Source organism: Helicoverpa zea, chromosome 6 (assembly GCF_022581195.2).
Source record: "Helicoverpa zea isolate HzStark_Cry1AcR chromosome 6, ilHelZeax1.1, whole genome shotgun sequence".
Lineage (NCBI taxonomy): Eukaryota > Metazoa > Arthropoda > Insecta > Lepidoptera > Noctuidae > Helicoverpa > Helicoverpa zea.
In genome coordinates this window covers 12,238,503-12,260,009 of record NC_061457.1, presented here as the reverse complement: position 1 = coordinate 12,260,009, position 21,507 = coordinate 12,238,503, and the positions used below count along the sequence as shown (strand labels likewise).

The 21,507-nt window shown below is 35.0% G+C and overlaps 1 protein-coding gene across 6 annotated transcripts in view; it reads right to left on the bottom strand.

The window, feature by feature from the left end:
• LOC124631198 (protein outspread) overlaps nt 1-21,507 on the bottom strand; it is a 262,107-nt gene that overhangs the window by 151,309 nt on the left and 89,291 nt on the right. For all 6 annotated transcript variants that reach the window (XM_047165433.1, XM_047165436.1, XM_047165434.1 and 3 more), the window contains exon 2: nt 14,593-14,673. In XM_047165433.1, the coding sequence (XP_047021389.1) occupies nt 14,593-14,673 (81 nt within the window). The remainder of the gene's footprint in view (nt 1-14,592; nt 14,674-21,507) is intronic.

Below are 21,507 nucleotides of genomic sequence, written 5' to 3'. Positions count from 1 at the left end.
TAATTTGGCGGCTTGGAGCTTGGATGCCGTGATGGTAATGTTAGATTGAATAACGCAAGTTGCTTAAGCACGGTATTATAAGATGTTTTCAGGATTATTATGCAGTTTTTGTTTTAAAGTTGAATGTTACTGGCTAGAGTTTTTCTGGGTTGCCCGGGTGACTGGGTTGAGGATATCAGATAGGCAGTCGTTCGTTGTTAAACACTGGTACTCAGCTGCATCTGGTTAGACTGGAAGCCGACCCCGCATAGTCGGGGAAGAGCTAAGCAGATGAGTTGAATCTTACTGTTACCGGCTAGCTGCGAACTGCCGCAAAGTCCCAAAACAGTTTTTTTTTTTTCAATCAAGTGTCGAAAGGGTTATACTTAACTGATTGCGAGCGCAATCAAACTCCACGGTTTCTAACTCCTTAACAAATCATTAAACACAATATCCCAATTGGAATTCAGGCCTACAAAAAAGGCATAACAAGGGAATTTGATCAATATAAACAAAAATCCTATTGGATCGATAGAAAGCCGTTAATTTGCATCGCAACGAGGTGAAACTGCGTGTTCTGGTCTGATAACGCGTCACGGTTGCCGCCGCTTTTGTAACTATATCACATGTCCTACTGTTTTCTAATATTACTGCTGTTTGCGATTGATTTGTTATTTACAATCATGTATATTTATCTATTGAAATGGGGTTTCAATTAAGGTTTGGAAAATAGAAATAGGAAGTGCTGGATAACGCCAGCGGTGGTCAAAGCGTTTTATCGGTTTGACTGTTAAAAATCTATAAATATTGCTACTATTCACCATCATCAGACCTTTTTTCAGTCGTAATGTAAGCACACAGGCTTCTTCTCAAAAAGCCAAGGATCGAACGTTAATCACCACGCTAGCTTAGGGACTACTAGTGTATGAAGATAATCAAATCGCGCTCTTTGAAAGCTTACGAAAGTCTACGAAAAGAGGTTGACATAATAAAGCATCCTTTCTTTCCCCCGAATATAGTCTACCCTTTTCCAACATTAAGGTGTTAAAACTACACCACTGACTACCTCAAAATTGCTGAGCACCTAATATTCTGAACAAAACAGCCTCCAAACTTCAATAAAACGTCAGAGTACATCACAAAAATCCTGCGCTGTTATCATATGTTGCATCATGAGAGCATTCGCGCTGCCCACTAATGCTCGCATTATTTATGCATTAAAGGATATCATTAAAACGACATCAGTCGACCCTTACGATGTTACAACTTGTTTTGTAAACACCCGACAAGACTGGACGAGTCTACCTGTTTGTGTGGTTAGACTTATAGTTGTGTCTAGATGACACGCAAGTAAAGGAAGTTGGTGAATGTGAACGGATCAGTTATCATGTCTTTGAGTTTTTTTGGGAGCTAAATTATCCGTTCAAAATGTTCATTAATTGGTACTATCGGAAAGATAGGTCCACATTTTTATCTGAACATGACATCTGGGCACAGTTGATGTGTGATCAAAAAGACTTTCTGGAACCAGTAAACTACCGCGAAATCTATAATATCATAAGAAACCTTAAAAATAAACAAAGCTTCGGTACTGATGAACTTCCACCTTCCCTTATTAGACAATGTGCTGATGAACTTACATTACCCTTCTGTATATTAATCAATCAATCCTTCGAAGAAGGCAAATTCCCAGATCTACTTAAAAAAGCCATAATTAAACCGATACATAAAAAAAACTCTAAAACAGACCCGCATAACTACCGCCCTATAGCGTTATTACCCACAGCTTCTAAAATTTTCGAAAAGACCATGTGCAACCGCGTATACAATTTTTGCGAAAAATACAAAATCTTAGATGAAAGCCAAAATGGTTTCCGTAAACATCGCTCAACAACCCTTGCTGTTTATAAATATATGCAGGAAGCCATTAATATAGTAAACAAAAAACAATATGCGGTCGGAATACTCCTGGACATGACTAAAGCATACGATAAAGTCCAATTCAGCATTCTACTGGATAAATTATATAAAATAGGGATTCGTGGAAAAGCACACAAATGGTTCACATCATATTTAAAAAATAGGGAACAATATGTTGAAATAGAAAGTTGCAATCCTGACCTTAAACAAATAATAAATATTAGATCTGATAAAAAAATCATAAACGCATCAATACCTCAAGGCAGTGTCATTGGATGCCTACTTTTTTTAATCTATATCAACGACCTCCCGAAGATTACAAAAGAACCATGTGTACTATTCGCGGATGATATATCACTGCTAACTGCATGCGACAACACGGTCGGTTTAAATGAGCGGCTTCAAAACATCTTCGATAAAATTGCAGAATGGATGAAAGATCATTATCTCGAAATCAACTATGAGAAAACTAAATTAATCACGTTCTATCCATACCAAAAATCTCCCTTAGAAATAAACTTCACAACTAATGGTACAAAAATAGAAAATGTCAAAGAATTCACATTATTAGGAGTAACTATAGATACAAACTTAAACTGGAAGACGCACGTAAAAAACATTCGATCAAAATTATCTAGATTCGCCTACGCTCTCCGGGAAATCAAAAAGACCACCGACTTTCATACAGCTTTAACCACTTATTATGCCTACGCATACGCATGGCTTAGCTACGGAATAATATTGTGGGGTAATAGCACAGACACACCTTCCCTTTTCACTCTTCAAAAGAAACTAATCCGTATCCTAACTAACATAGACCAAATGGACAGTTGCCAGCCCTATTTCAAAAAACACCAAATACTTACCTTACCATGTATATACATTTTAGAAATATGTAAATTTGTGAGAAGCAACCTTACTTTCTTTACCAAACGTGGAGACAAGCATACAAACAGATCTCTAAGACATAGAAACAGATTAATGTTACCTACTTCAAACATGACCCTACATTCGAATAGTCCATATGTCATGTCAATAAAAATATATAATAAGATTCCAGAAACCCTAAAAAAAGTAACTAGTAATATATTATTTATTAAAAAGTTAAAACAAATACTCATAAATAAAGCATACTATAATATTAACGAGTACATGAATGATAAAAACTTAAAATAAATAAATAAACAATATATTTGGATATATATGTATATATAAAATAATAATAATTTCAAAACCCCTAATATAAAACTATACAAGTACTATAATATAATAAACACATCTATTCTCTTTAGGTATAATAAAAACAATAAATAATATATAAAATAAGCATCACTCTAACTAAATTACTTAAATAAGTACAACCAGAATGAAATAAGCAATAAAAATTTTAACTCATACATTCCGTCTAATATAAAAATAAAATAGTACAATAATAACATTTATAAAACTAGCTTCCTCCTCTCTTCTACGTTGCCGTGCCCGACGGGGTCCATAATGTAACAAAACAACATAATTATGTAACACCATCACGAAACTTATGGAGTGCAATAAAGTATTGAAGTATTGAAGTATTGAAGTATTGACTACTCAAGATTAAGTGTTGCCAAGTGCTAGATAAAGTTACACTTATATTTAGCCGAATTCTTCAAACATTAGCTCACATATCCATTTTCTATTTCTCAGAATTCATTTTATAAAGTAGATGGACCAAAGCCTCCCAAATACAATATTTGTTCCAAATCCAGATAATTTAATGAGCTTACACCATCTCTCACCCAGTCTGGCATAGCCCTTACATCTTGTATAACCAAAGGTAGCAAGTGCAAGTAATTTTTAATGTTAACACATTCGCCTTGTATGAAGTATGTATGAAAAACCTGATCAAAATGTATGAAAAACACGTCGTGTGCGCAGTCTCGTGCTCTCTCTGTATTTTTAATGTTACTGTATTGAAATTAAGTTAAATATGTTGCCGGCTTGTATGGGTAAGTACCTTGATCGTTTTTGTTAATTTGTATATTTACATAAGCCATGTATTAAAACACATAAGTAGGTATCTATCTACAGATAATACTACCCAGAGGGTAACATTTCGTCAAGCGATTGTCCAAATACCCAATTATAATCCTGATGATGATAATCCTATTTTAAGATAAAAAGTCTGTAGTCTATAGTAGTCTGGTCTATTATGTTAAGTATAACTGACTTATTTTTCTACTATACCCGGTTTCTGAGCACTTCCATCGGTGGTCTAAAAAAAAGACCCACTTGTTCAGTTTCCATTCTAGCTAATAATACTTGTACCCCAAAACTGTTCCAATCACCCAGTTCGCTGGGAACGCAGCACAATCGCAGCCAGATCTGCATGATACTCAGCATTAAGTTAACTGGAGAAAGCTAGACCCTACTTTAATTACATATATAGTTAATGATTATTGTACAGATGCGACAATGCGTACAAAGGTATGTAATAGGCTAGTTTTATGAGTTCTGGGTGCGATTTATTTACTACAGCAATTCATATTTAGAATATGATTCGGCAATTTTTCTGGAAGATAATGGTTATTTTCTTTGTGTCTATGTATGTACAGCTGGAACTAACATTCTTCAATAAATAAAGATGCATTAAAATCTAGATAGATGAAGTTTGTGAAGTTGTAAGGGGTAATCTCTGGATCCAGAAACGATTTATGAAAATGCTTGACTTTTGAAATGAAATGATATTTATTATATATACAAATCCATGTTATTTAGTAGTGTCGTATGCTATATTTATCCAGGAACTAGTAGTCATTCTCAGATAGCATTATTCCTTTACAAATTGATATTTAAAAGTATTAAAATTCTTTACCTACAGAGCTTTTATTCTACAATATTCAAAAGTCCTATCTATTCCATTGAATATTCTATGTCAAGACCACGCAACAGTGATTCGGGTCATAAATGCCGGCAAACCGCAATATCGAGAAATCACACTGGTTATCGATTCCTAAGTTATTAACCGATGGTGACTCGGTTAATTTATAACTGAAGCTACGAATACTTAGAGCGCGCGTACACTACAAACTTTTAGATGAACCGATAGTTCATTTGGGCTCATAAATCAGTATCTACCTATAAAGATGAATGAAAGTACACACGTAACAACGATCGTGTATTTGTTCGGTATCAGACCGACTACAATCTTTGATTGAATTCACGATTTTTTTAGGGTTCCGTACCCAAAGGGTAAAACGAGACCCTATTGTTTTCGTTCTTCTGTCCGTCCATCCGTCCGTCTGTCACCAGGCTGTATCTCATGAACCGTGATAGTTAGAGAGTTGAAATTTTCACAGATGATGTATTTCTGTTGCCGCTATAACAACAAATACTGAAAACTAGAAAAAATAAATATTTTGCTCTGGGACGGAACCCTTCGTGCGAGAGTCCGAATCGCACTTGGCCGGTTTTTTTATTTTTCAAAAAAAAAAACCCTGCCTACGTATCGACAGCCGGCCGACTGGTTGATCTGCAGTGTGTGCGCGCTCTAATATAACTAAAGTTAGGAATAGCATGTGCTCTTTACAATACCAGTTTGTGTGCGAGCTATTGATTAAAATCTTTGAGCTTTTGGAGATAAAATGTATTTGATTTGACAGTCTTTGCTGTAAAGACTGGATAGTTTATGATGGGTTTGTCGTAATAGGTATGTTATTAGTATTATTCTGTTTATGACGACTTTAACGTAACTTCAAGTTTATAATGATGGTGGCTATTCTCTCTTAAGCTAGACTAGCTAGCTGCAAAGACGTAGGTATTAGGTATAATGCACAAGCATTGCAGGTGCACTCTCTATTCCCTGAATATCATAAGTCTAACATACATTTAAGTTTTTTATACACTAAAAATGTTTGTATCATATAATATTTATGCTAGTCTTTAAGGCATACATACATATATGTGTGGGCCAATGCGGCCTGAAAATAAATGTATTTGATTTGATAATTAGATAATTGCCCCAAAATTTTAGCAGCATTACACTGAAATAGCCACCAATTGGTAAGCTTCAATTTTTTGAAATCCCTTTTCTTTTAACACCTTTGTACGCCTTATTTTGATCAACATTGACACCACTATCGTCCCATACAATCGTAAGATACCATCGACCAGTTAGTTAGTTCTCGATCTAGACCTGTCTGGTTTCCCATAAATAAATAGGATCGATACAAATTATACTAGCGTGGTTGCTTCATAACGCTCGGCCAGATAACGTTAGTAGAACAGTGGTGTTGAACTAGCTATGCTATGGTATGCTACGCGATCAAAAGCCAATGGTAAATGGCGTTATGATCTACGCGATAGAACTTGACTAAAACATTACTTAGAGTCGCAACTCCTCTTAGATAAAGTTGAAAACATCCTGAAGCATAATACTGAACTCAAACCCTCTTATTATAAAACGCGGTATCAAATAAGTATCGGCTTTTGTACTACCTTTAATCCACCTTTAAGTACGACCTTGAAAAAACGTTATTACAAAACGCAGTTTATCGCAAGTCCTATTACTATCTGTAGTACAAAAGATAAACCATCGAGCCCCCTAGTTTAACTGCAGTACTTAGTCGTCAAACGTCAAATTCCGACATTATTTACTATTGAGGTTATTTGATTTGTGATGAAAAAAAACGAAAGTGGATATAAATATGTGTGATTTGGAATACTTGGATGTGTTAGAATACTATTGAGAGTGTCCGGGGACCCAACAGAGTGCGTCATCGAGAAAATCTCTTCAAATTACCTGACGACAATTTTCGATATAAATATCGATTTACGTTTTTCGAAATAATAGTCAATTGAATGCATGATGATAATCCATGATGATCCAGGATGATCCTATGCTGCTCAACTGGGCTCGCCATAAAGTAAGTAACCTTTACAGTGCAAGTAGGTTGCCAAAAAATCCTAATTAATTGTATACGAGTCGAAGTTTTTATTATGGATGTTTCTTTGTGTTCCACACATAAACTACCACACGGATTTTGATGAAACTTCGAAAATATATCAGATTATCATACAGTCTACTGTTTATTTACAGATTCAAGACTATGTTGGCGGTTTTCACGCCGTATCTCTGCCAATAATATGCAATGTTTGTAAAAGGCTGGAAGCTTGCTAAAATGTACAAAAATGCCAAGGTGAGAAAGGGAACAAGATTGTGTGATGAAGAACAGTGTCCAACATGTATCAGTGCGTTTGACTGTATAGATAGACATCGGAATAAAATATAATGTTTTACTTTTTTGTTGTTTCATGTTCTTTTGGTAATTTAATGCACACGATATTCTGTGTGTAAGTTATTGTGCACTTAATTTTGAAGAGGTTCTAATTAGATGCACAACGTCTTATTTAATCATTTAAATCGGGATGAAAATAATCCAAGTTATTTCTAACCTAAAAACAAAACATAACTCGGGTACGCGCGCTGACGTTCCGTTATACGCGCAAACTCAATAGTTGTTTAAAAGAGAATTGGATCATATATATCGTTAAAAGATACTAGAAATATAAAATTACCTTTAAATAATAAAAAGTAATATTTTCAACTGCAGAGATATTTTTTTTATTGTCATAGTTATTTATTTTTCATCAAAATAGATTTAACAAAATAATGTAAAAAGGAACGGCGCATAGAATTCGGAACGATTGAACGAATGATTTAAATATTTGTTGATTATAATCTGTGGATTTGAACCACAGACAAATCGAAGTACTAAACCGTCTTCTCTTAGTCTACGTTTTGTAATAAGGATGTAAAGACTATCGTAAGTACCGTAACAAACCAAGACGACTTCAGTCTGGTTTAAACCACTACTTGCGGCAGTTTTTATAATAAGAGGGAAAGACTTAATAGGCTGAACTGGATCTTCATGGTACACACATTTCTTCTATTTTGCTCCTTTTTCCGCGGAAATCAAAGAAGAGAAAAATATTACGGTTGATCTTTATGCCCACTATTTATATTTTAGTATCGAAGTGGTCCCTGAAACTCCGAATTTCCTAATTTATCCTCTAGGTTGACGAGGTCAGATAGGCAGTCATTCCTTGTACTCTGCTGTATTCGGTTAGACTGATAGCCTACCTTACATAAGTTGGGAGAAGGCTCGGGAGACGAAATATAGCTTAGCTCAACCATTAGTGGAGGCAGTTCCTCACAAAACCGTGTAGTGAGCACACCACTCCTTAGTTGCCCAACAGTTGTACTTCGAAAATAAGCACAATTTTAATATCATAACCCGTGCTCGTGACTAGAACGTGCAATCTTTACTTCTATCCCTTTCTGAAGTATTAGGAATGACAAAGACAGCTGTATGAGATAATATTTCGTTCTCATATTAAGGCGTTTAAGTTATCGTTATGATTTTAAATGTTGTTATGAGAGGAGCGGATTGTAAGGAATCTGTCATGATGGTCTCGAGAAGTCTTGGGTTCAAGATCCCGGGCTGACAATCATCTGCCTAGCCTTTTCCCATCTATGTTTATGTCAGCTTCCAGTCTAACCGAATCCATCTGAGTATTTTACGTAGTTATCTGTCTGACCTCCTCAGTTACCTGAGCTACCCGATAGCACTTAGGACGGTGGTGTATTTTTAACTGGCCCATTCTTATTAGCTCCAGGTACATTATGATGCGATAAAAATAAAGTAAACCCCCTTAATATGTGGTACGTGACATATAACTGAATTTCGAAGGCTGTACATCCACCTCTCCCTCAGGGTCGCAGGTTCGATTACCGCGCAAAGAATATTTACCTGACCTCCGGATATTTGTTCCCAATTCTTATGTGATGTTTGTGAATATACTTATTAAGTACCTACTTAAGTTATTTTTGTGTATTTGTTAAGTTTTTATATAAACCGTAAAAAATATTTTCATCCTTCTGAAATCACAAAGAGTTTTTTGTATGCGGATAGGTCAAATAGCAAGCTTTTTAATTCAGAGCGGTAGACATTAAATGGTATTGATATCTAGACTTCGACATATCAGTTTATAAACGATAAAATCTATCTTATATGTAGATATAAATCAACAGTTAAACTATAATAATAAAACAAAAGAAGTACAAAAGATAATCTAGACAATGTACAATAAAAAAAACAACTCTAAATCATACTTAGCATTCGTACGGTATCGATTCAAAGTTTGATTGACTTTGCAGTATAATTGGGCAATGCCTTGAAAGATACTGCAGCTTATACAGTCAGGCATACATATTAAGATAAGTTTTTAGGGTTCAGTATCCACATAGAAAATTGTGATCCTATTAGCAAGACTTCGCCGTCTGTCTCTTACCAGGCTGTATCTCATGAACCATGATAGCAAGACAGCTGAAAACACAGATGGTGTATTTCTATAGACGCTTTTACAACACATACTAAAAAGTATACAATAAAATAAGTTAATAAGTTATAAGCGATGAGGAGGAGTTTTTTGATGCAATTTTTTAAATATTTTTATTTATAGTAAGTGTATATATTAGGTAATAAGTTAGTTGTATGTTGTATATATATTTATTATTAAGTTATTGTAAAAAGTTATTTGTAAATAAAAATATGCCAAATAAAATAAGTATTGTAAAAATAAGCTCCTATACAACGAACGTGATTTTTTGTACGGAACCTTTGGTTCGACTCGCACCTGACCGATTTATTTTGTATTTTATCTAACTTGTGTTATACTTAGTTAAGTTTGTTAGAAGTCAAAGCAAGTGAAACCACAGGCTATTCTAAATTTTTTATATTTTATAACAATACAATGGTCATTGGTCACAGAAGTTAAGTGGCTCAAGCGGACTGTAACGCACGAACTGGCATAACCCGAAAGTATATAAAAAAAGGGAACTTTTATAATATTATCAATTGCATAACTACAATTCAATAAGCATTGCATTTTTATTTAACAAATCATTGAACAGGAAATGTAAGATTTGTAAGAGTAAGTTATTATTCTCGTATTTTTTGCCCGATTGTATTCATAACCCAATAATAATATTACACTATTTTCAAAAATTCTTTCAAATATTAAAATTGTAGACAGATTTATTTTCAGAAATTATATAATCAATAACTTAATCTGACTCCTACAGGATGTCTATCACCAGTCTATACCTATACTGAAGTTTAATATGCATTTAAAGTGCATCTCGTGAATACAATGTAACGCATACACACACGTCAGGATGCACTTGGCTTATCAACAATCTCAAACAAGGATTTCAACTTAAAATATGACGTTTTAATTAACACTGCGTCAAAAAAATCAACCTCTAACTTAGCCTTTTTATCTGTCGACCACTTAACAGCGTGTGTTCGCTACTTTATAAAGAAAAAATAATAAAAAAATATTCAGTAGGATCAGGCAGCTAATTAAGTATCTTTTAAAGAGGAATAAATTCATTGATAAAACATCCAGAATCTTAATAAAGACAAATGTAATTAAATGTGTTAAAACGGCTGGGAACTTTGCAGGATATTTTTATATTCTTTTTCCCATTTTCAATGCAATACTTCGTTTCTTTCGCAGCTGTTTGGAACTAATAAGATTTTATGAATATATCGTGAATAGTATTTTTGTAAAAAAAATGAAAGGCAATAAATAAGCTATTAATAAAAAATGAAGGCTATCTAAAAATACTATCAACAAATAAATAAATTAAAGAAAAACATTGGTAGCACAAGATTTTTTCCGCGTCCGTTTCTCAGTACAATTCTGAACAGTTAGGTACTTACATAAAAATAAAAGATACACAATCTATTATACTTAATGACTCGGACCTTTTGAACCTGTGTATATGCAGTTATTAACTATTATTCTAAACTACTGAATTATTATAAAAACAGAGGCAGTATAACAAAGGAAGTTGTTATTAAAAATCAATTAGACGAACAAACCAACAGATGTTTTGTAATGGGAAAATTTGTTTCGGAGCGATCCAATCGCTACTGTAAATAAGCACTTTAAAAACTATGAGAAATAAAATAATCACGGCAGAGTGTCCTTTTATTTTTATTAAAAAATAGTCTCCAGAATTTTTCAATTTTATACTTGGGTGGTTTTCTCATGAGGGTCGACGAAATTGGATGAATGAAAAAAGTTTTGAATTTTAGGGACTTCCAATTTGGTTTTGACTGGGTGAATTAAAATCTTCTTCTGTCTACAACAAAGTTAGCCTTTTGATAATTTTATTTGGATTTTTTTGATTGATATTTCATTAAGACTGACTACCTACCTCTTTAATGTTAAGTAGTAGTAATTAAGTAAAAAAACATAACCCCTATTACATGTTTTGTATTGAAATGTAATCAGCTTAGCCGCTTTTAGAAAACGAGTTTCCAAGTATCAGAGGTACCAATAATAGTTTTTTTTTGTTCCCAACATCCTTTATACGGCACAGTTTTTAACTCCTCACCTTCCTGTGACCTCAAAGGTACAAACGTCTGTTTCCGTTCCTATTGGTCAATTATATTCTTGCAAATTATTAGCCCGACCTCCAGCTGTTAGGATACAATCAACTAAATAATTGGCTCGAATTATATAATTTTGGATATCCTGATTAGTTTTTAGGATTATAATGTAAAAAATAATAATGATTTTTGAAAAGGTTCTGAAATTGTCTACCTATATTTAGATTATTTGTCTGAATGAGACTTAGGACCATTTTATGTTTGTCAAAGTTTGAGCACCAGGAGCCACTCTTGAACAAGGTTTATGTCTAATGGTCACCCATCCATTATCTTACCGTCTTTAAACCCAACTCAGCAAGAGCTAAACGTTTTACAAACTCGTACTTTTATTTAATTTGTCGACCGACGAATACTGTCACTTAAAAAGTGCATTTCTATTTCGAAACGAAATAATTAAATAGCAAATAGACTTGCAATTGCAGCCGTGCAAATAAATAACTAATTATTTCTACAAGCTTTTCAATCTCATTTAGTATACTGATGTAATCTCAGTTTCCTGGGTGGATAAAAATGGAGTAAAAATAATCTAAGCAATGCTTTCTACAGACAGTCGTGCGTGCGATCCGCACTACTTGACAACCACAGACTTAGGAAGTGCAGAAGGCACACTTGTAATAGCAAAACCTTCGTTATTAGACGTAATATGAATTTTGTATTTGGCTCTTGGCCTGTAATAGATTGTAACGGAATTATTTTACTCATAAGGGTGGAATTGCTGAAATACGTGCATTTTGTTTGTTGTTCACGCTCTTGTTTTCTAAGGCTTTAGACTCCAAAAAATAGAGAAATATCGACATAGTTTATTAGCTTTAGATGACACCACCAATCTAGCTTCCATAGATAATTTCCGTTATTGTTTAATTAATTTTTCTAATTACAAATATATGTATTCGTATCATGCTTTCTATACCCTCTATATCTTTCATATACCTACAGCTGTGGTTGCGACTAAATCCCGCAATCGAAATGGCTAGAAAGTCTATGACATGAATAATATCATTTTAAGTACCCCACTGTTGTTACAGTACAAATTATTTATTTTTGTTTAATTATATGAGTAAATGGTATCATATGGGTAACTTGTTGCTAACTGCTGTGACGATGTTTCAAACGTTTAAAAAGACCTGTCTGCACCTTATTAAATAATGGTAGTCACACCTGCGATAAAATATAACCACAGGAGACTCTAAATTCCATACTATTTTCAACCTCGTGAAAATAATTTACACGCAGTATCTTAGCAACAGCTTTTAAAATCAAATACTGACTGACCCTTTATCAAAGTAAAACAAAAACGAATCTAATTTTATGAGCTCTCAATAAAACCCAGTAACAATGTTTCGGAGGTAACCCCTTCACAACCTTTTTTTAAAAACGCGTCCATATTAGACCCTAATCGGGTTTCGCAGAACATCCATATATTTATGGGCGTCGTAAAGACTATTATTCTTAGCCCATGGCGTGGCAGGCAGTATAATAAAGTGTGTGGCATTTTTCAAATGTTACCCTTTCTGTAGGCTATTTTTTGGATATTTGTACTTACGTTTGTTCTTGATCTGGAGACTGATCTAATGCTGTGAGAGGGACAAGTGCAGAGTTTTTTGAAGGATTCATTAAAATGGTCTTATATTGTAACTATAGCTATTAAACTATCTGTGCTAATGTTAAGAGGAAACATATTAATAAAAATATCTTTGATGTAAAATCCTTATCAAAAATGGTCGTCTGAACTCTACAATAATTTTCAACGAACCATCAAAATTCATAATGAAACTTCTTAAAATTCGACATCGTTCTGGTAAAACGACCTCCTGGTGGATTTTCTCATGTAGGTATACATGAGAAAATAATTAATATTGTACAATTGATAGAACCGTTATGATAAATTGTCGGAAATAATCAGGCTATATTGAAGTGTGCACTGCATCTTATGTTAATACTAAATCAAAATCATTATTATCAAATACCAGTTTCATATTCAAAGACGGTGCAGGGAAATTGTATGAAAAACAAGTCGAAAGCAGAAGCTATCATAGTCATTACTCATCATGACATAAACCGGTGTGAAAACTAGAAGTACCCTGGTACCCACATTTGCCTTCATAAACTAATCAGTCAGACGGGCTGCATTCAAGAGCTTCTTATTACAAATTGCGATGTCCATAAAACAAATGCAAAACACAAATCTTACTGGCCATTCCGAAAACGGAACGACCAATCACCAACCCGAATATTAGACGTACTAAAATACGACGCATACGCAACCATTGTTGACTTTTTGGTCGTTTCGTTTAAGTCAGGTACGAATGGCACCGTCGATAAGAATGCAATGAAATATTATTATTATGCGAACAAAAAAAGTAGTCTCAAAACGTGAATCTCGGGAGATTACGATAAAGTCCCGGCAGGGGGCTGCGTCTTGGCGCCAAAAAGTGTCAAAAAACATGGCGGCGGTTTTTTAAGGCGCGAATTTAAGTTGGCAGAATATTATTAATCACGGGAGATTCGCGTTATCAATTCGCTTGGCGGGACACGAGGTGAATGATCAATATTTTTCGGTTTTAGCGCTCGCACTAATGAAATGACAGCGATAAGCTCTGTGATTATTTGGAAGTAAGATATGAAGCAAGGTACCAAGGACTCAATCTTGAAACAGCAATAAATATAATATAACAAGTATAATAAAAGTTCCATCGGCCTACAAAGTTCAAAAGACTTTGCAAATAAATCATATAGGGGCTTTCCTCCATTCCCACACGAAGTAAACAAAACACCATTACATATTCACAATTCCCATAAGCCAAAACAATGGGTCCACACATAACAGTACTTTATGAAAATCACTTCGGGAAAGTAATTAGAGGGCAAGGACTTGCGCAGGCGCATCGGGGAACAATCGAACTGTGACAACTGGCGTGATTAGCATGTGGAGCGAGGGTGTGGTGGTATCGAGGTCAGGTATGGTTGCAGGGTGATTACCGATATTGTAGTCAGATTGCAGACAGTTGATTGTTTTCATTTTGATGAGACGGAAAATGGAGATGATGTGTTTGTTGAAAGTCCTGATACAGATTCACAAAATGATAATATGTCATAAGTACGAAGACGAACTTAATATTAAAATGTTGTCCTCGCTTTGTAACATCATAGAATCATCAAAGTTGACGTAGGAATAAAATAAAGATTATCTTACCTTTGTTCTGTAGAGCGGATTGGAGAAGTCCCACCCTGGAGCCACGAACAGATACCCACATTTTGATATCTTTCGGCTTGCCTGTTGACAAACAAACGTTCTTGTTAAATTAACATATTCTTCGTCATATTACATATACTTTCTTTCTTCTTTATTTGACAACAGTTCAGAGGAAGATTTAGAAATGTTTTTAAAAGATGTAAATGATGGTGATGACTATATTCATAGTGATTTTAATGTTTTAATTTTTATTACAAATAGCAAAACTTCTATTTACGATATTGTCCGCAGTTGCAACATTATAACAAAAACACAACTAAGTCAAAATACAATTTAAATGCGCAATAATGCAACTACAAAATCTTCAAAAATAAATAAATGTTTACGACAGCGAAGACTTTTTTAAGGATCACGATTTGATTTTTTGCCCAAAGTCTGCATCTTAGAATTTGATTAAAAGGCTTCTGATGCTTCGGAAATTCTAAGAGGATTTGAGCATTTATCGATAAATTGCGAATTTGACACCCTTGCAATTTTGTGTATTATAATAAGAATAAATCTTTGAGCTTCGGAACCCAAAAGTTCTTGTTGCTTTTTGATGGATTCAAGAATCCGTTCTGACATAATCGGATTCTTGGTAATCTTGTCGGGTGTCTATCGGCTACAAATCATAGTGTTATTTTTTGTGTATCTTCCTCTTCGTATTAGTATGATTTATGTGTCCAGGTAACTTATTTTAAAAAATTCAAATTTGGTATATGGATACAAACTCTGATCGATACCTACATTCGCTTGCTGCTGAAAGGAAAATAACTCCATAACCAAGTATGTGCTTATTCCGTGTTTATTAATAGCAGAAACGGCTGAACTCATTTACATGATACTTTCTTCATTATTCCGCAAGGACGATAACACCCATATTCTATTTTAACAAGCAGTAAATAACTTCGATAAAAACAATGAAAAATTCAAACTTGGTGCTTCAGCGTCTACTGTATCTATTTTACAACTGTGCGTAAAAATGTCAACAGATTAGAATGGAGTATGGACACCACATTATAATAACGATAATGTTAGAAAACAGGCGACTGGAATAATCCTAAGAATCAAAGTCAACAAGGTCTTGTAACACCTGCACGTAGTAAATTAAGCAAACGAAGTAAAAGTAATGCTTGAAATAATTTAAGAGATTCGCTCGTAGATTCGCTGCGAGATGACATGGAAATTGAATTCTAATCTTTACTGTTATTAGAAGAACTAAAAGTCATAAAAATAAAAGCTAGAGTAAAATTAAAAGACAGGATACCAATCTTATTGATGATAATAAATTCTGGCACACTAAAACCGAAACAGATGCACCAGACATCAATAAAATTGATACTGCACTTATGTAGCAAGCTGAATAGAAAATGAATCAAACGATCAAGTTTCTAACATCCAGTAAAGACTGACCAGGGTCAATGATAAACAGGAGAATACATTAGATCTGGTAGCAGATAACATCGGATTTCGAAAATCTGTTTTCTCCGAGGGTTGCGGAGGTCATGAAGGAAAGTGGGTTGCTGGTCATGCACTTGCTAATGGCCATGCAACCTGAACGGTCAGACCTTGGTGATGGAGGTGGGAAAATTGTAGACAGAACAATGAGTTCTGTTGATAGATACGCATTGATTTGTGAAATTAATATTATATGGGATTTATAATGGTGACAGTTTGTTTGATGAAGGTGTTTTTACACTTTATGTACCTACATTCTTTGGAAATAAACGTTTTCTATTTCTATTTATCTGGTTACAGGTTGGTTATGTCAGTTGGAGATTTGAGTATAAATTATCATTGACTGTTGTCCTGATTGGCGGCTACTTGATTTTGCATTGATCGATTACAAAATTAACAGAAGCGATAAATTGATTAGTCATTTCCTTCACGGTTGCCACAAATATCGGAAGGAAAGCAGCTCAGTCCTATTATGTAAATCAAACAACTTAATTTGCCATTTTGTATGCGATGAAGATTTCATTTGTAAACGCCATCTTGCGTAATACTGTTTCATCCGATGCGTTGTTTATATCAACAACATGATTTCCTATGGATATAATGTTAATTGTTAGGTTATTAGTATCTAAATTATACTGCTTATAATATATTAACATCAATTTATCACCTTTACTTTCTTGATGATGTGGGAAAGAGCTAAAAGGATTAACCTCACGCATCGTTAGTTATGTATTTATTATTTTTATCTCGTTATGAGTGAGAGGGAGTATCTGATTAGCATTTTGTAGAGGTATGTCTGTTAGTTTATTCTTTCGCACAGCCTAAGCTGATGAAAGTGCTGAATCAATATGGGAAATTGTGGTCTCTTCAATCATGTGACTACGAATGCGATACATAGAGGTATATTACTTTAAAAGGAATCAACTTTCAAAGCACGTTTGTCAATAAACTTCAACTTTATGATCGAAGTGTCACTACCCTGAACAGTATAGTCTCTTGTTATCTCAGCAAAATAGTCTGAACGAAGCACAACCCAGACATTTTTTACTCAAAATCCAAAGCGTTAAAGAATGAACAGTTAAAAAAAACGTTTCTAACTTGCTAAAAACCGTGAAGTTATGCCAATCAAAGTCATTAAGTAAGCAACTAAGTTATCTAAATCAAGGTACCTACGTTTTAGCGATGTCACCGGGTTCAATGACCTCTTACGTAGTCTACAGTTAGTTTCTTGCGTGGTTCGTTTTGAATTTGCAACGATTTCGTTTTTTTCTTCAATGGTGCGTGCGCGCATTTCATTTTTGATTTTGATTGCAATTATATTGCTTTTTGAGTAGTGATGAGTGGGGATTATCTTGTTATAGCAGTTCCCCGCGGTTATACTAATTCCCGCCGGATAAAAGTACCCTATGCATTTTCTCAGGCTACAGACTATCTGAGCACTTCATTTTAATCGGTCCAGTTTTGGTGTGGCGCGACAGATTGTCAGATTTACTTAACTTTTTATTAGTAAGGATAAAATGAATCACAATTTAAGTCTAATCCTTACTTAAAATTCCCCCAACTTCATACACCTAGATGAAAAGTACTAGCACCAGTATGTATGCCAAGCCCACATGTCACCAACACCGTTATGACATTCACAATACGAATCTAAGCGTATCGAATGACAGCCGAGCCGTTAGATCGTAGACCGGCGCAGGAGTCGCAAATTGAAAATTATTATTGTTATTGTTAGTTTGAGTTGTGTAGCAGTTATGAGCTTTTATAGATGTTCTATCTCATGATAGCGGGTGAGGTTTACTTGTGTGTGTAAATAAATGTACTAGCTCTAAGCATATTTTCCTAGTGTGCCTCGGTGTCTGAACCATTACTGAGCGCTCCCGAAATTAGACAATGTGCATGCATTTACACATATCTATGATTCACCAGCTTTCGCGAGATAAAATATATGGACTACTTTAGTGAAATTATTCGGTGTTAGCTTTTTATCGTGGTCTAAAAGACCTTGTACCTGTCTGCCTCTATGGTCGTTCCCATCTGCATGCCGATCTTTAGAGGTATGTTCTTTTTATTCGTCTAGAAGCGTAACAAAATTAGGATTTTTATTTAAGTATTGTACTCTCCTATTTAAATTGATCAGCATTAAGTTTATTTACTTCTGATTTTCACACACTTGTACCTTCCGTAAGTAGTGTATACTTAAAAGTTTTACATGACCAGACGTCTTGAAACACCATTAACCACTACATTACATTACACCATGGTGACACCATCAACAGGCAGTTAAACCCACCATTCCATTTTATAGGTATTAGACCCACTGACCATAAAATTTACCATATAAATCTTATATTGTGGGCCATATTCGTAACACCATATAGGGTTTAATATCTTAGTTTAGTATTCCGCGGAATGGCTTGTGTTTTAAGGTTATAAAATCTTGTTTTTTCACTTAAAGACCTAATGGTATGGCTAAGGTATGTGACTTGTTACTATCTCCAACGTACAATAGTATAAAAAAAAATTTAGTTCTAAATTTTTCTTTCATTCTTTTTCGTTATTTCGTCGATAGTTTTGATATCAAAGATGTCCATTTTAGTATTACTATTATCAAAACCATTTTTCAACAGCAACCAGGAAAGATTTCATACTGTAAAACTAAGATTATTAATGCGTAAAAGCCTCATCCCATCACCTTCGATCCCCATGACCCATCCCCATAACACACGACTGTCACCGAATAAACGGATTATTACATCACAATTTAAAAACTCCCATAAAATCATAAACTTATAACCAAATCGTTTAATTTATAGCGGTTTGTACCAAAAACCTATTATGTTACCATTAAAGCTACCGTGTATTAGAGGTAGTTCATAAATATCATAAATTTGTCGCGTGACAACCATAAAACCACTGAAACATGGGATAGCTATGGTATTATTTATGGTGATCCCTTGGTGGTGGTGATCAAGTCATAGGTGAAAGCGAGATTTTAAAAATATTATACCATTCTCCATGAATCAGAAGGCACGTTTAATTTGTGGCTGGCATTTGAACATCTTTGGCAGTCATTAAGGGTCTTCAAAAGCCAGAAGCCTGACAACCTGTCTTCCCAGGGGGGCGACTAATCTTACCAAGGGATTGCCAGGTAGCAAGGGTTACTGGGTTGAGTAGGTCAGATAAGCAGACATCCATGTAAAACACTGGAAAACAGCTGCCCGTAAGACTGGAAGCCAATTCCAACATAGAGAAAATGCTAGGCTGATGATGACTCAAAAATTATGCTTCACCAAAATTTTATAACTTATAACTCAGGAGGAAATCGCTTAACCGTCAATCTTGGACACCAGCCTTAGATATAAAATACTATCCTAAAATGCCCCGTCTAATACCTTTATAAACCGAAATTATGTTGACATGTCAGTTCATGAAGTCTATGGTACTGGCTCTAATACGAAACAGATGTCTGTTGGGTCGTGTGGTGGGAGTCAGGACAGAAGTGTTGGAATGTATTACAAATTACATCATATTTGATAGCTGAAGAGTTTGTTTGTCAGAACGGGATAATTTCGAGAACTACTGGGCAGTGCAAAGGTCAGTGTTTACTCATTTTTCCACGAAGACTATAGCCTTATCTGGTAGTTGGACGAGGTGGAAGTCTCTAGTATAAGCTAAGATTTAAGAAAATTGAGCAGTAACACTGTCACGAAGTTGTGACGCATAAAGCCATTTGAAGTGTGGACGCCAAAGAGCGATTGGATAATCAGAATCGAGTTGACGATAATTGTCAATTTCCTATATTCGAGTCGGACCCTGTTATTAATTTTAATCAACACGCAAACCTGCTAATTGGCTTCCCTCTAGGTATTTACATAAAAGTTATAATATTTCAAAGCTGCTCAACCAATCATTTGTAATTTCCTGATTAATTAAGTTATTTTCTTGGTATGCGTTTAATAACAACGACAACTATTATCAGAATCGCAGTAACTATCTATGCTAATAGGATTAACCAACCAGACTTTAAATCGCAAAGCAAAGAAACATTTCAAACAAAATACTTGTGAACGGAGCCGACCAAACATGGCGTTCATTATCGCGAGCGATCGCATGCGCATGCGCGCATTGCGCGGCCACGATTACTTTCCGAAAGTGTAAATAATTCGAATTACAATAATCGATAGTTTCTCAAGTCGGTCGGTAGATGGAGGTCGTGCGCAGTGGTGCGGCGGAGGGGGTCGTGAGAACTGGGCGACTTGCACTTTCGTCGGCGCGCGCGCAGCTCAATGCGCGATAGCGCTGCGCCGGGCGCCGCGGAGTCTGCGCACGAGTCTAGCTCAAGTACTGATTAATCATCAATCTCTTAGCTTACAAGACACGGCAATCCTCAGAGAAAGTGCGATAACTTACATCAGCATCAGTTTGCTCGTGAACCACAAGTGTGACGGAGAAAATTATCAAAATCACTGTCCAAAACAAATAAAAAAGTAATAAACTTGAAAATGACAATAGAAAAAAGTGAAGTTACTTTCTATCGCGTCAAAATCAGACGAGTCTCGATACAAAAACTAGTGACAATGAAACTAAATGTTGATAGAATCACGACTTTCAACAAACACAGAGTGATAAGAGCTGCAAGACCCCCACTGTTTGTTCTTTGTTACTCACACAGACTCGTTAGTGAGCTCAGCAATTAGAAACTATCATTTATCTACTCATCAATATAATAGAAATAACTCACATACAGCCAAATGACAAATCGCTTACAAATAATGAAATTCTCTTGAGAATTGAAATTATTTTAATGTCTTTCTGGGCCAGATCAATTAGCATATTGACATTGGCACCTTGTACATTCGATTAGATATCTACTTAAACATTAACAAAAGCAGTTCAATATGAGAAGCGATCATTAGCAACATGGACACGAACATCAAACATAAAGATACTTCTTCAGTCAACAAAAAACTCGTCAAAGACTATAACTTAGAAGCAACTATCGGTCTAAATGACTAAATACGCTGCACGTACAAATTCAAAAGCAAACTAGGCTTAATTAACGACAGCGATCGATAAAAAAATACATCCATATTCATTGAACAATCCTGAATGGATGCGAGTAGAGAGCTGAGTGAATGAATGGTTTTCTAATTATTTGCATTAGCGGTGAACACGCTGAGAATTTGTTCGTCTTTAATATTTCAATTAGCATTGCAAATTGTGGACCTTTGGAAAGTGTTGTACCGATGAATCAACTTCCCGTGGTTAGTGCAGGAGGGCGTTCCGAACTCGTCACGGAATCGCTACCGACACAATTATCGAATCTAGACCACTCTCACTGAAGCAAAAAGAACACCGAGACGTAAAGAAAGCAAAGTCAGGTGCGCCCCCATTTCACTTTCCAATGACTTATCT